The 12410-nt window shown below is 40.9% G+C and overlaps 1 protein-coding gene across 1 annotated transcript in view; it reads right to left on the reverse strand.

Annotated features, from left to right (window-relative positions):
* Positions 1–12410, reverse strand: part of eipr1 (EARP complex and GARP complex interacting protein 1) — a 70855-nt gene that overhangs the window by 52589 nt on the left and 5856 nt on the right. Inside the window, exons 3-4 of the mRNA XM_063006987.1 lie at positions 7134–7266; positions 747–903 (exon numbers count right to left, since the gene is read on the reverse strand). Of these exons, the coding sequence (XP_062863057.1) occupies positions 747–903; positions 7134–7266 (290 nt within the window). The remainder of the gene's footprint in view (positions 1–746; positions 904–7133; positions 7267–12410) is intronic.

The following is a 12410-nucleotide window of genomic DNA, read 5'->3' on the forward strand; positions in this document are numbered from 1 at the left end:
CCTTTTAGCTCAGCTTAGGGTTTAGGTATATTTAGGTTCATGTTTCATGTGTTTAGATTAGTGTAAGCCTGGTAGCTTAGCTTAGGGTTTAGGTTTAGTTAGGTTCATGTTTCATGTGTTTAGAGTAGTGTTAGCATTGTTAGCTTAGCATTTAGCATAGGTCGTGTGTTTGTGTCTTGTCTTGTTTAAACTCGTGTTGTGTACTTCTGTCGTGTCTTTTGTTATTATTAAACTTCGAATACATCTCTGCCCGTGTGTGTCCGCCCCTCTTGTCTGGTCATAGCCCGTAAGCTTTACAACCCACCTCGACTGCAATCAGGGATCCCCCAGCAGCGGAAGACAAATTGAGTACACTAAATTGGGAAAAAAGGCCTAAATAAAATAAATAATAAAATAATAAATAATAATAAATTCTAGACTGGAGGGTTTTTTGTATGAATTACGGTGTATGATATGGTGTGGGGTGCTTAAACAAAAACATGTGAACTTAAGCCCTGAATTATCTAGGTCAAAAAAGCTCATCCAACTCCTCTTTATATTTGCTGTATATGAAATAAGAAACGAGATGACAGATAAGGAAGAATGGAATGATGGGAAGAGACTAAAATAAATGTATATATAAAAAAAAAAAAAAAAAATGAGAACGCCCAGCAGCGGAAGCTCAATCAGTGCAGAATTAAAGTGCAGAGAAGACGAGGGTGAGGGTGAGGAAGAGGACAGGTTAAAATCAATAGTAAGTTTTTTACCAGGCCACGTTGCCGTGGGCCGCGTTGTCAAGGTGACAGAGGAGCTGCAGGGCCTGTGGGCTGTGGGCCGAATCATCCGGGGATTCGTGGCTGTCTGATTCGCATTCTGGGGGCATCCTCCACACCGCTGCACAGGTCAGCACACGGCTGTCTGAAACTGGACACACACACACGTTAGCACACGACCGCCTGAAAATGGACACAATCACACACACACAAGTTAGCACAGGACTGTCTGAAACTGGACACAATCACATACACACACACACACGTTAGCACAGGACTATCTGAAACTGGACACATAATACAACTGAACTGTTTAAATCTCACATCACACACACACACACACACACACACACACACGCATACACCCTCACTCTCTTTCACACACACACACACACACACACACACACACCCTCACTCTCTCTCACACACACACGCGCACGCGCACACACACACGCGCACACACACACACACACACACACACACACACACACACACACACACACACACACACACACTAGGGTTGGGCGGTATGACGATATTACCGTATACCGCGGTATTCAAAAATGGTGACGGTATTTTTTAAATGTGAAGCGCCAAATTTCTGCTTCAGGTTTACCTTGAAAACTGAGACTTTAGGACATGCGCGCATCCACAGTGAGGGAGGGGTGGGAGTGGTAGGCGGTTGGAGCTCGCTGATTGGCTGTGGCGTGCTCACTGGTGATAACACAGAGAGACGAGTGAAGAGCCACACTGGCTAGCGTTAGCTGTGAGCTAACAAGCAGAAACTGAAAAACGGCTCGTCTTTTAATTTTTCAAAATCAACATTTTTTATCAGTTCAACCGGAAATGAACACAAGCGCGTGCATGCGCGGACATGTACTTATTTACTAAATATATCTTCAGTGTAAATCGAGCACAAGTGTTGAGAAAAAGGAGCAAACAGTAATAATAACGTTACGCCCAATCCGCTGTTCTGACTCTTGTCTGCCATAGATTTTCCTGCCTATGTAAGAACTATTTTTTCCTAAATAAAAGCGCTATATTAAGAAAAAAGAACGTCTCACCTGTCGTGTAATTTGAATTATAAAATATACAGTCTGGCCCTTTAAGAATGTTAAGCGCACTATAGGGCGTAGGGAGCGAGTGTGTAGGGAATAGATCGGATTTGTACCGTTTCCGTGTTCGTGTTTTGCGCTGAGCTTGTGTGACATGTAAAGTAGCGTTCTCGTTAACCACTCAAATGTTTGGACTTTGAATTATTTTAACATTATTTTACATCGTCATTGCAACATGAACATTTACATTCATATTTTTTGTTACGGTATAGAACTTAATTCTGGATTACAGGCATAACTAATCGTACACGTTCATACACTTTTAAGAAATATCTGTAGTCCCACAGCCCACAGAGTGATGGGCGCATCAGGGTAAGAAGAGAGGCGGCTGAAGTGATGCACCCATCATGCGTAGTGCCTACCGTACAAGCCTGTGGGGGCAGTGCTGTGATCTGGGGTTGCTGCAGTCGGTCAGGTCTAGGTTCAGCAAAGTTATGAGCCCAAAGAATGAAGTCAGCTGACTACCTGAATATACTGAACCAACAGGTTATTCCATCAATGGATTTTTTCTTCCCTGATGGCACGGGCATATTCCAAGATGACAAGGCCAGGATTCATCGGGCTCAAATTGTGAAAGAGTTGTTCAGGGAGCATGAGACATCATTTTCACACATGGATTGGCCACCACGGAGTCCAGACCTGAACCCCATTGAGAATCTTTGGGATGTGCTGGAGAAGACTCTGCACAGTGGTCCAAATCTCCCATCAACAATACAAGATCTTGGGGAAAAATTAATGCAACTCTGGACAGAAATAAATGTTGTGATATTGCAGAAGCTTGTGGAAACGATGCCACAGCGAATGCGTGTCGTAATCAAAGCTAAAGGCGGTCTAACGAAATATTAGAGTGTGACCTTTTTTATTGGCCAGGCAGTGTATCTTCAATCTTAAAAAAATACTGTGAGACAAATTTTTGGTCATACCACCCAGCCCTAATTTATTAATTAATTAATTCATTCATTCATTGTCTGTGTCATCACCGCTTTATCCTATTCAGGGTTGCAGTGGGTCTGATTTACTTGGCAAAAGGCAGGAAACACCACGGACAGATCGCCAGTCCATCACAGGACAAACACACACACTCACATATTCACACACTCATACCTATAGGGACTTACTTCTCTAATTAACCAGACTGCATGTCTTTGGACTGTGGGAGGAATTAGAGCTCCCAACGGAAACCAACACAGACACTGAGAGGACCTGCAAACTCTAATCAGAAAGAACCCAGACCAATTCACCTGGGAATCGAACCCAGGACATTCTTGCTGTGAGGCGACAGCAGTACTTACTTACACACACACACACACACGTTAGCACACGACTGTCTGAAACTAGACACAATCACACACACACACACACACACGTTAGCACACGACCGTCTGAAACTTGACACAATCACACACACACACACGTTAGCACAGAACTATCTGCAACTGGACACACAATACAACAGAACTGTTTGAATCTCACATCACACACACACACACAATAGCACACGACCGTCTAAAACTGGACACAATCACACACTGACACACACGTTAGCACATAACTGTCTGAAACTGGACACATCATACCACAACACTGTGTGTGTGTGTGTGTGTGTGTGTGTGATTTAAACAGTGCTGTTGTATCATGTGTCCAGTTTCAGACAGTCGTGTGCTAAGTGTGTGTGTGTGTGTGTGTGTGTGTGTGTGTGTGTGTGTGTGATTTAAACAGTGTTGTTGTATCATGTGTCCAGTTTCATACAGTCGTGTGCTAAGTGTGTGTGTGTGTGTGTGTGTGTGTGTGTGTGTGATTTAAACAGTGCTGTTGTATCATGTGTCCAGTTTCATACAGTTGTGTGCTAAGTGTGTGTGTGTGTGTGTGTGTGTGTGTGTGTGTGTGATTTAAACAGTGTTGTTGTATCATGTGTCCAGTTTCATACAGTCGTGTGCTAAGTGTGTGTGTGTGTGTGTGTGTGTGTGTGTGTGATTTAAACAGTGTTGTTGTATCATGTGTCCAGTTTCATACAGTCGTGTGCTAAGTGTGTGTGTGTGTGTGTGTGTGTGTGTGTGTGTGTGTGTGTGTGTGTGTGTGTGTGTGTGATTTAAACAGTGCTGTTGTATCATGTGTCCAGTTTCATACAGTCGTGTGCTAAGTGTGTGTGTGTGTGTGTGTGTGTGTGTGTGTGATTTAAACAGTGTTGTTGTATCATGTGTCCAGTTTCATACAGTCGTGTGCTAAGTGTGTGTGTGTGTGTGTGTGTGTGTGTGTGTGTGTGTGTGTGTGTGTGTGTGTGATTTAAACAGTGCTGTTGTATCATGTGTCCAGTTTCATACAGTCGTGTGCTAAGTGTGTGTGTGTGTGTGTGTGTGTGTGTGTGTGTGTGTGTGTGTGATTTAAACAGTGTTGTTGTATCATGTGTCCAGTTTCATACAGTCGTGTGCTAAGTGTGTGTGTGTGTGTGTGTGTGTGTGTGTGTGTGTGTGTGTGTGATTTAAACGGTGTTGTTGTATCATGTGTCCAGTTTCATAGTCGTGTGCTAACAGTGTGTGTGTGTGTGTGTGTGTGTGTGTGTGTGTGTGATTTAAACAATGCTGTTGTATCATGTGTCCAGTTTCATACAGTCGTGTGCTAACGTGTGTGTGTGTGTGTGTGTGTGTGTGTGTGATTTAAACAGTGCTGTTGTATCATGTGTCCAGTTTCATACAGTCATGTGCTAAGTGTGTGTGTGTGTGTGTGTGTGTGTGTGTGATTTAAACAGTGCTGTTGTATCATGTGTCCAGTTTCATACAGTCGTGTGCTAACGTGTGTGTGTGTGTGTGTGTGTGTGTGTGAGATTTAAACAGTGCTGTTGTATCATGTGTCCAGTTTCATAGTCGTGTGCTAACAGTGTGTGTGTGTGTGTGTGTGTGTGTGTGTGTGTGTGTGTGTGTGTGTGTGATGTGATTTAAACAGTGCTGTTGTATCATGTGTCCAGTTTCGTACAGTCGTGTGCTAACGTGTGTGTGTGTGTGTGTGTGTGTGTGTGTGTGTGTGTGTGTGTGTGTGATGTGAGATTTGAACAGTGTCATACATATTGGTACAACTAGTATCAATACTACTTTTCACAGCCCTTTTAAACCACGTGGCCCTAGTTATCGAGCATGGTTTAGGAAGAGTGACGGGCTGCGGATATGACTCACGGTGCTTCATTAGACTGCATGTCACGCTAATTACATTCTTCTCTTTGAACTCTGTTATGACATCGTGTGCATTTGTCGCATCACAATCAGGAAGGAGAAGAAAAAAAAATCAATCAATCTGCTGTTGGCCCTCAGTTTTCACCAGGAGAGACACTCCCGTTTATACCAACTGTCATAAACCAGTCAAGGCCGCGGGCGCCAGTCATATAAACTCAGGATTTAATTACATTTTTTTCTCCCGATCGCTTCTCTTTGTTCGTCTAATTTTATAAATGTTGTGAGAGTATGGAGCTGGGGATGTCAAACTGGGACACGTTCCATTACCACACTGGTTGGTGTAACATGAGGTTCAGCAGCCTGGTAATCTAGTACTTTAGAAAATGTATAGACGTATATATGACAAATAAAGGCATTCTTCTTCTTCTACTAGTACTGTCACTTGGGTTAGCCCAAAGCACTACCCACTAGGCTACCACTGTCCCTGTACTGGTGATAGATTAGCACTCTAGACATGGGTTACTCCATACTGACGCCCATGGTTTTAGAACAAGTCAGTACAGTACAATGAAACTCTTTTTCTGTCACGGGACCATGGAACGCATTAACAGGTTTCCCATACATCCTTATGGGAAAAAATACCTTGAAACTCAACGCCTTTTAAACTCAACATCACTCTTAGATCCAATTGACATTGAGTTTCAAGGTACCACTGTAATAATAAAGGACAGATGGAATGCATCTATTTTTCATATATATATATACTGATCAGCCATAACATTAAAACCACCTCCTTGTTTCTACACTCACTGTCCATTTTATCAGCTCCACTTACCATATAGAAGCACTTTGTAGTTCTACAATTACTGACTGTAGTCCATCTGTTTCTCTGCATGCTTGGTTAGCCCCCTTTCATGCTGTTCTTCAATGGTAACGACTCCCCCAGGACCACCACAGAGCAGGTATTATTTAAGTGGTGGGTCATTCTCAGCACTGCAGTGAGACTGACATGGTGGTGGTGTTAGTGCGTGTTGTGCTGGTATGAGGATAAGATAAAACACCTCACTGTCATTGCTGGACTGAGAATAGTCAACCAACCTAAAATATCCAGCCAACAGCGCCCCGTGGGAAGCGTCCTGTGACTGATAAAAGTCTAGAAGATGACCAACTCAAACAGCAGCAATAGATGAGCGATCGTCTCTGACTTTACATCTACAAGGTGGACCAACCAGGTAGGAGTGTCTAATAGAGTGGACAGTGAGTGGACACGGTATTTAAAAACTCCAGCAGCGCTGCTGTGTCTGAACTACTCATACCAGCACAACACACACTAACACACCACCACCATGTCAGTGTCACTGCAGCGCTGAGAATCATCCACCACCTAAATAATACCTGCTCTATGGTGGTCCTGTGGGGGACCTGATCATTGAAGAACAGAGTAAAAGCAGGTTAAAAAAAACTATGCAGAGAACAGATGGACTACAGTCAGTAATTGTAGAACTACAAAGTGCTTCTATATGGTAAGTGGAGCTGATCAAATGGACAGTAAGTGTAGAAACAAGGAGGTGATTTTAATGTTATGGCTGATCAGTGTATATATACGTACATGTACACTACAATAAAAAGTTTTTCCCCTGCATAGCCCAGCTTGATTGGACAGGGGTCGACCCCTTGTATGGCACCCCTGGAGTCAAGAGGGTTAAAAACCTTGCTCAAGGGCCTAACAGTGGCTGCACGGCAAAGCTGGTATTCAAACACGCAACCTTCCATTCTTTAGCCCAAAGCTCTACCCACTAGGCTACAACTGTCCCTTTACTGGTGATAGATCAGCACCATAGGCTTGGGACAGGGTACAACGTATTGACGCCCATGGTTTTAGAACAAGTTCGAGATCAGTTTGTAGTGGTCCAGCTGATTTATACGACTAGTTACAGCTTTAATAAATTGAAGATAAATTATAGATCTATTTTGAGCCCAGACTAAAGCCAAAAGGAAATGAAAGTTGGGCTGCAGTATTGGCAGCTATAAAGTGCTAAAAAAGGTCACAGTGGTGGAGAAGGACACAGACAGACAAAGCGAGAGGGACAATAGTGACTTACTTTTATTGTAGCATGTGGTCAGCACTCCTTTATCAGCAGGACTGGCGCTGATGTTCCATATTTCGCCAGCTTGATGCAGGAGCACATTCTTATTAATGATATTGTTTTCATCATCAAAGTCAATGATGTGAATCTGCCAAAAGAAAAAAAATATCAAATGGTAGTGAAAACAAGGCTGGAGTAAATATAAAGAGAGAGAAGCCAGCGAGAGCCCAACAACCCAGCAGCATCACAGCAGTTCAAAGAACCCAGGACTTCAACTCTGAGACATTTAATTCAGCAGGAAATGAAAGCTTAAGCACAGAGATCGCTTGAGATTTTCTTATTCATATTCATGAACCGTGATGCTTTCAGCTTTTTATTTTAAAGTGGTTAAACTCTCCTTTTGAACCTGTTCAATTGAAAATGTTACGCAAACCATCAAACATTCATGCAGAGCACTGACTTATTCAGGTTCACTGAAAGACCAGGTTAACAAAATCATTACTTAGCAAAAACATATTTAATTATTACTCTAAAGGATGTTAGACGATCCTTTAGAGTAATAATATATATATATATAATTTTTTAAGGGAACCTGAAAAAGAACAGTGCAGAAAGTCATGTTACTTTGTGGGCTTTGTTTACTGTTACGTATATAGCATGTCATACATGTTATCTTACGTATATAGCATTTTAAATGTTACTCTTATGTATACATCATGTAAAAAATTATACTCTTACATATATACACCATGCTGTATACATAAGAGTAACATGTATGACATGCTATACACAAAAGGTAACATGTATGACATGCTATATACATAACAGTAACACATATGACATGCTTTATACATAAGAATAACACGTATGACATGTCATACATGTTACTCTTACATATACAGCGTTTCATACATGTTACTCTTATGTATACAGCATGTCATACATGTTACTCTTATGTATACAGCATGTAATACGCGTTGCCCCTATGTATACAGCATGTCATACGTTACTCTTATGTATACAGCATGTCATACGTGTTACCCCTATGTATACAGCATGTAAGACGCGTTGCCCCTATGTATACAGCATGTCATACGTTACTCTTGTGCATACAGCATGTCATACATGTATACAGAATGTCATACATGTTACTCTTATGTATACAGCATGTCATACATGTTAATCTTATGTATACAGAATGTCATACATGTTACTCTTATGTATACAGCATGTCATACATGTTAATCTTATGTATACAGAATGTCATATGTTACTCTTATGTATACAGCATGTCATACGTTACTCTTATGTATACAGCATGTCATACGTGTTACACCTATGTATACAGCATGTAATACGCGTTGCCCCTATGTATACATGTCATACATGTTACTCTTATGTATACAGCATGTCATACATGTTACTCTTACGTATACAGAATGTCATACATGTTACTCTTATGTATGCAACATGTCATACATGTTACTCTTACGTATACAGAATGTCATACGTTAATCTTATGTATACAGCATGTCATACGTGTTACTCTTACGTATACAGCATGTCATACGTGTTACTCTTATGTATACAGCATGTCATACATGTTACTCTTACGTAAATAGCATGTCATACATGTTACTCTTATGTATACAGCATGTCATATGTGTTACTCTTACGTATACAGCATGTCATATGTGTTACTCTTATGTATACAGCATGTCATACATGTTACTCTTATGTATACAGCATGTCATACGTGTTACCCCTATGTATACAGCATGTAATACGCGTTGCCCCTATGTATACAACGTGTCATACATGTTACTCTTATGTATACAGCATGTCATATGTATACTCTTATGTATACAGAATGTAATACGCGTTGTCCCTATGTATACAGCATGTCATACATGTTACTCTTATGTATACAGCATGTCATATGTATACTCTTATGTATACAGCATGTCATACATGTTACTCTTATGTATACAGCATGTCATATGTATACTCTTATGTATACAGCATGTAATACGCGTTGTCCCTATGTATACAGCATGTCATAGATGTTACTCTTACGTAAACAGCATGTCATACATGTTACTCTTATGTATACAGCATGTCATACATGTTACTCTTATGTATACAGCATGTCATACATGTTACTCTTATGTATACAGCATGTCATACGTGTTACCCCTATGTATACAGCATGTAATACGTGTTGTCCCTATGCATACAACATGTCATACATGTTACTCTTATGTATACAGCATGTCATATGTGTTACTCTTATGTATACATCATGTCATATGTGTTACTCTTACGTATACAGCATGTCATACATGTTACTCTTATGTATACAACATGTCATACATGTTACTCTTATGTATACAGCATGTCATATGTGTTACTCTTATGTATACAGCATGTCAAAAACAATATCCCATATGTATATATATATATATACATACATATATATACTGTATATACACACACCATGCTATATACATAAGAGTAACATGTGCGACATGCTATAAACATGGGAGTAACACGTATGACATGATATATACACAAGAGTAACATGTATGACTGTGTACTGTATTGTTTTGAACTTTTGTTCTATGTTGCACCCTGGTCCTGAAAGAACGTTGTTTCGTTTCAGTATGTACTTGTATACAGCTGAAATGCCAATAAAGCCTGTCTTGACTCTCTCTTGACTTTTGACATGCTACATACATAAGAGCGAGGATCGAACCCAGGACCTTCTTGCTGTGAGGCGACAGTGCTCTTTACCAAGCCACCGTGACACCCAGATAATGTGATACACTTTGGTGATCTGCCTCAACTTTATGTGTACAGTACATAAGAGAGAACATTGGAAGAGTTCTGTGCTAATTAAACGGCTGAGCGTCAGAGAAGAAACCATTAACCTTGGGTAGGACCGCATCGAGAAAAATTATTAGGCAAAGTTATGATTTTATGGAGGCAAGCATTACAAATAAATTCCAATGGCTGGACAGGATAATTGGAGGTAAAAGAAGGTCCTATAATAGGGGCTGCAATGAACAGGGCTCATGCAGAAGTCTGGCACATGATTTACACAGTTTTATCTCAGCGATACAGAGTAAGTCATCGTTCTTGGCCACTTGGGCCAGCTTCTCTATCATATTTATGATCTGAAGATGAGGGAAATTGTGTAAAATGGGATGAGTAACTGGCTTCCACTTGCTTCGTCTCAGTCAGGGTTGTTTAGAGACACGGCTGGCAGGAACACGGCAGCGTGAGGTCCAGCGGCTTGAATAAATAAGCAATGAGGAGGAGGATTTCTATCGCCGATTCAACTATAACGACCCACTCACTGATGACAGGCTTTAATATACAGAGCCCACGAAGGTCTGGATGGCTATTGCAGGAAAGGGAGGCGGAATTAATGTGCTGAGCCCCCCATTAGAGGCGCTATTAGCACTGAGGTTAGCTGACGTTATGATAAAACTGAAGGCAGGTAATTAACCCGAGTTACCAAGCAGCTGAGGAAGCAAACTGAACGGCGAAAAAGAACACAACAGAGGATGATCAAGGTGGGTTGTGTAGTACCGTCACCAAGTGTGATTCACAGCACACGCAAATATGTTTTAAAATGGAAAACAAAATGATCCATTACATGCGAATAATAAAAAACACAGAGTTTCTTACATTTACTTTGACTTTTATTTAATTGCAGACAAAATGAACCTGAGATATTTCATGTTTAGTCGGGTGAACTTCATTTTATTTATTAATAAACATCTATTCTTGCATATCAGGTCTGCAACACATTCCAAAAAAAGTTGGGACAGTAAAGACGTTTTAGCACTGATGATACCAAGTGATTTAGTGTTTCAGCTTTAATTTTGTCTCATTTTTCCTGCAAACACGTCTTAAGATGCTTGCTTTTTCCTTTCATAATTCTCCACACATTCTCTATTGGGGACAGGTCAGGACTGCAGGCAGGCCACTCCAGTACCCGTACCCTCTTCTTCCGCAGCCATGTCTTTGTAATGTGTGCAGTATGTGGTTTTGCATCGTCTTGTTGAAAAATGCATGGACGTCTCTGGAAAAGATGACATCTTGAAGGCAGCACATGTTGCTCTAAGATCTCAATGTACTTTTCTGCATTAATGCTGCCATCACAGAAGTGTAAATGACCTTTGCCAAGGGCACTGACACAGCCCCATACCATGACAGACCCTGGCTTTTGGACTTGTTGCTGATAACAGTCTGGATGGTCCTTTTCATCTTTGGTCCAGAGCACATGCGTCCATTTTTTCCAAAAAAAGACCTGGAATGCTGATTCATCTGACCACAATACACGTTTCCACTGTGTGATGGTCCATCCTAGATGCCTCAGAGCCCTGAGAAGTCAACGCCGCTTCTGGACATGGTTAACATAAGGCTTCTTTTTTTTTGCACAGTAAAGTTTTAAGTGGCATTTGTGCATGTAACTCTGTATTGTAGTGCTTGACAAAGGTTTGCCAAAGTAATCCCTCACCCATGTAGTTATATCAGCTATTGTTGAGTGGCGGTTCTTGATGCAGTGCCGTCTGAGTGATCAAAGATCACGGGCGTTCAGCTTAAGCTTGCGCCGTTGGCCTTTATGCACTCGTGCACTGAAATTCCTCCTGATTCCTTGAATGGTTTAATGATATTATGCACTGTAGAGAGAGAAATATGCAAATCCCTTCCAATCTTTCTTTGAGGTTCATTGTTTTTAAACATTTCAATCATTTTCTCACACATTCGTTGACAAACTGGAGATCCTCTGATCATCTTTGCTCATCAAAGACTCAGCCTTTCCTGGATGCTGCTTTTGTACCAAACCATGATTACAATCACCTGTTTGGAATCACATCATTATTTAGTTTTTTCATCTCATTACTAGCCCTAAATTGCCTCCGTCCCAACTTTTTTTGGAATGTGTTGCAGGCCTGAAATGCAGGAATGGAGGTATATTAACAGATGAAATGAAGTTGAGCAGACAGAACATGAAATATCTCAAGTTCAAACTGTCTGCAATCAAATAAAAGTCAATGCAAGAAATTGTGTTTTTTTATTATTTGCATTTTCCATGCCGTCCCAACTTTTTCTGATTTGGGGTGTGTAAAACAAACGTACTGCAGGCGAATAGACCTGCTAAACGCTGCAGGACATTTCATTTTGAGGTTGAAATGATGAGTTGTGTTATCCTGTATACCGAGTACACACTGTATTTGTTATTTTTCACAGAGACGCTTAATGGTCCATGACAGAGACACA

Source organism: Trichomycterus rosablanca, chromosome 13 (assembly GCF_030014385.1).
Source record: "Trichomycterus rosablanca isolate fTriRos1 chromosome 13, fTriRos1.hap1, whole genome shotgun sequence".
Taxonomy (NCBI): domain Eukaryota; kingdom Metazoa; phylum Chordata; class Actinopteri; order Siluriformes; family Trichomycteridae; genus Trichomycterus; species Trichomycterus rosablanca.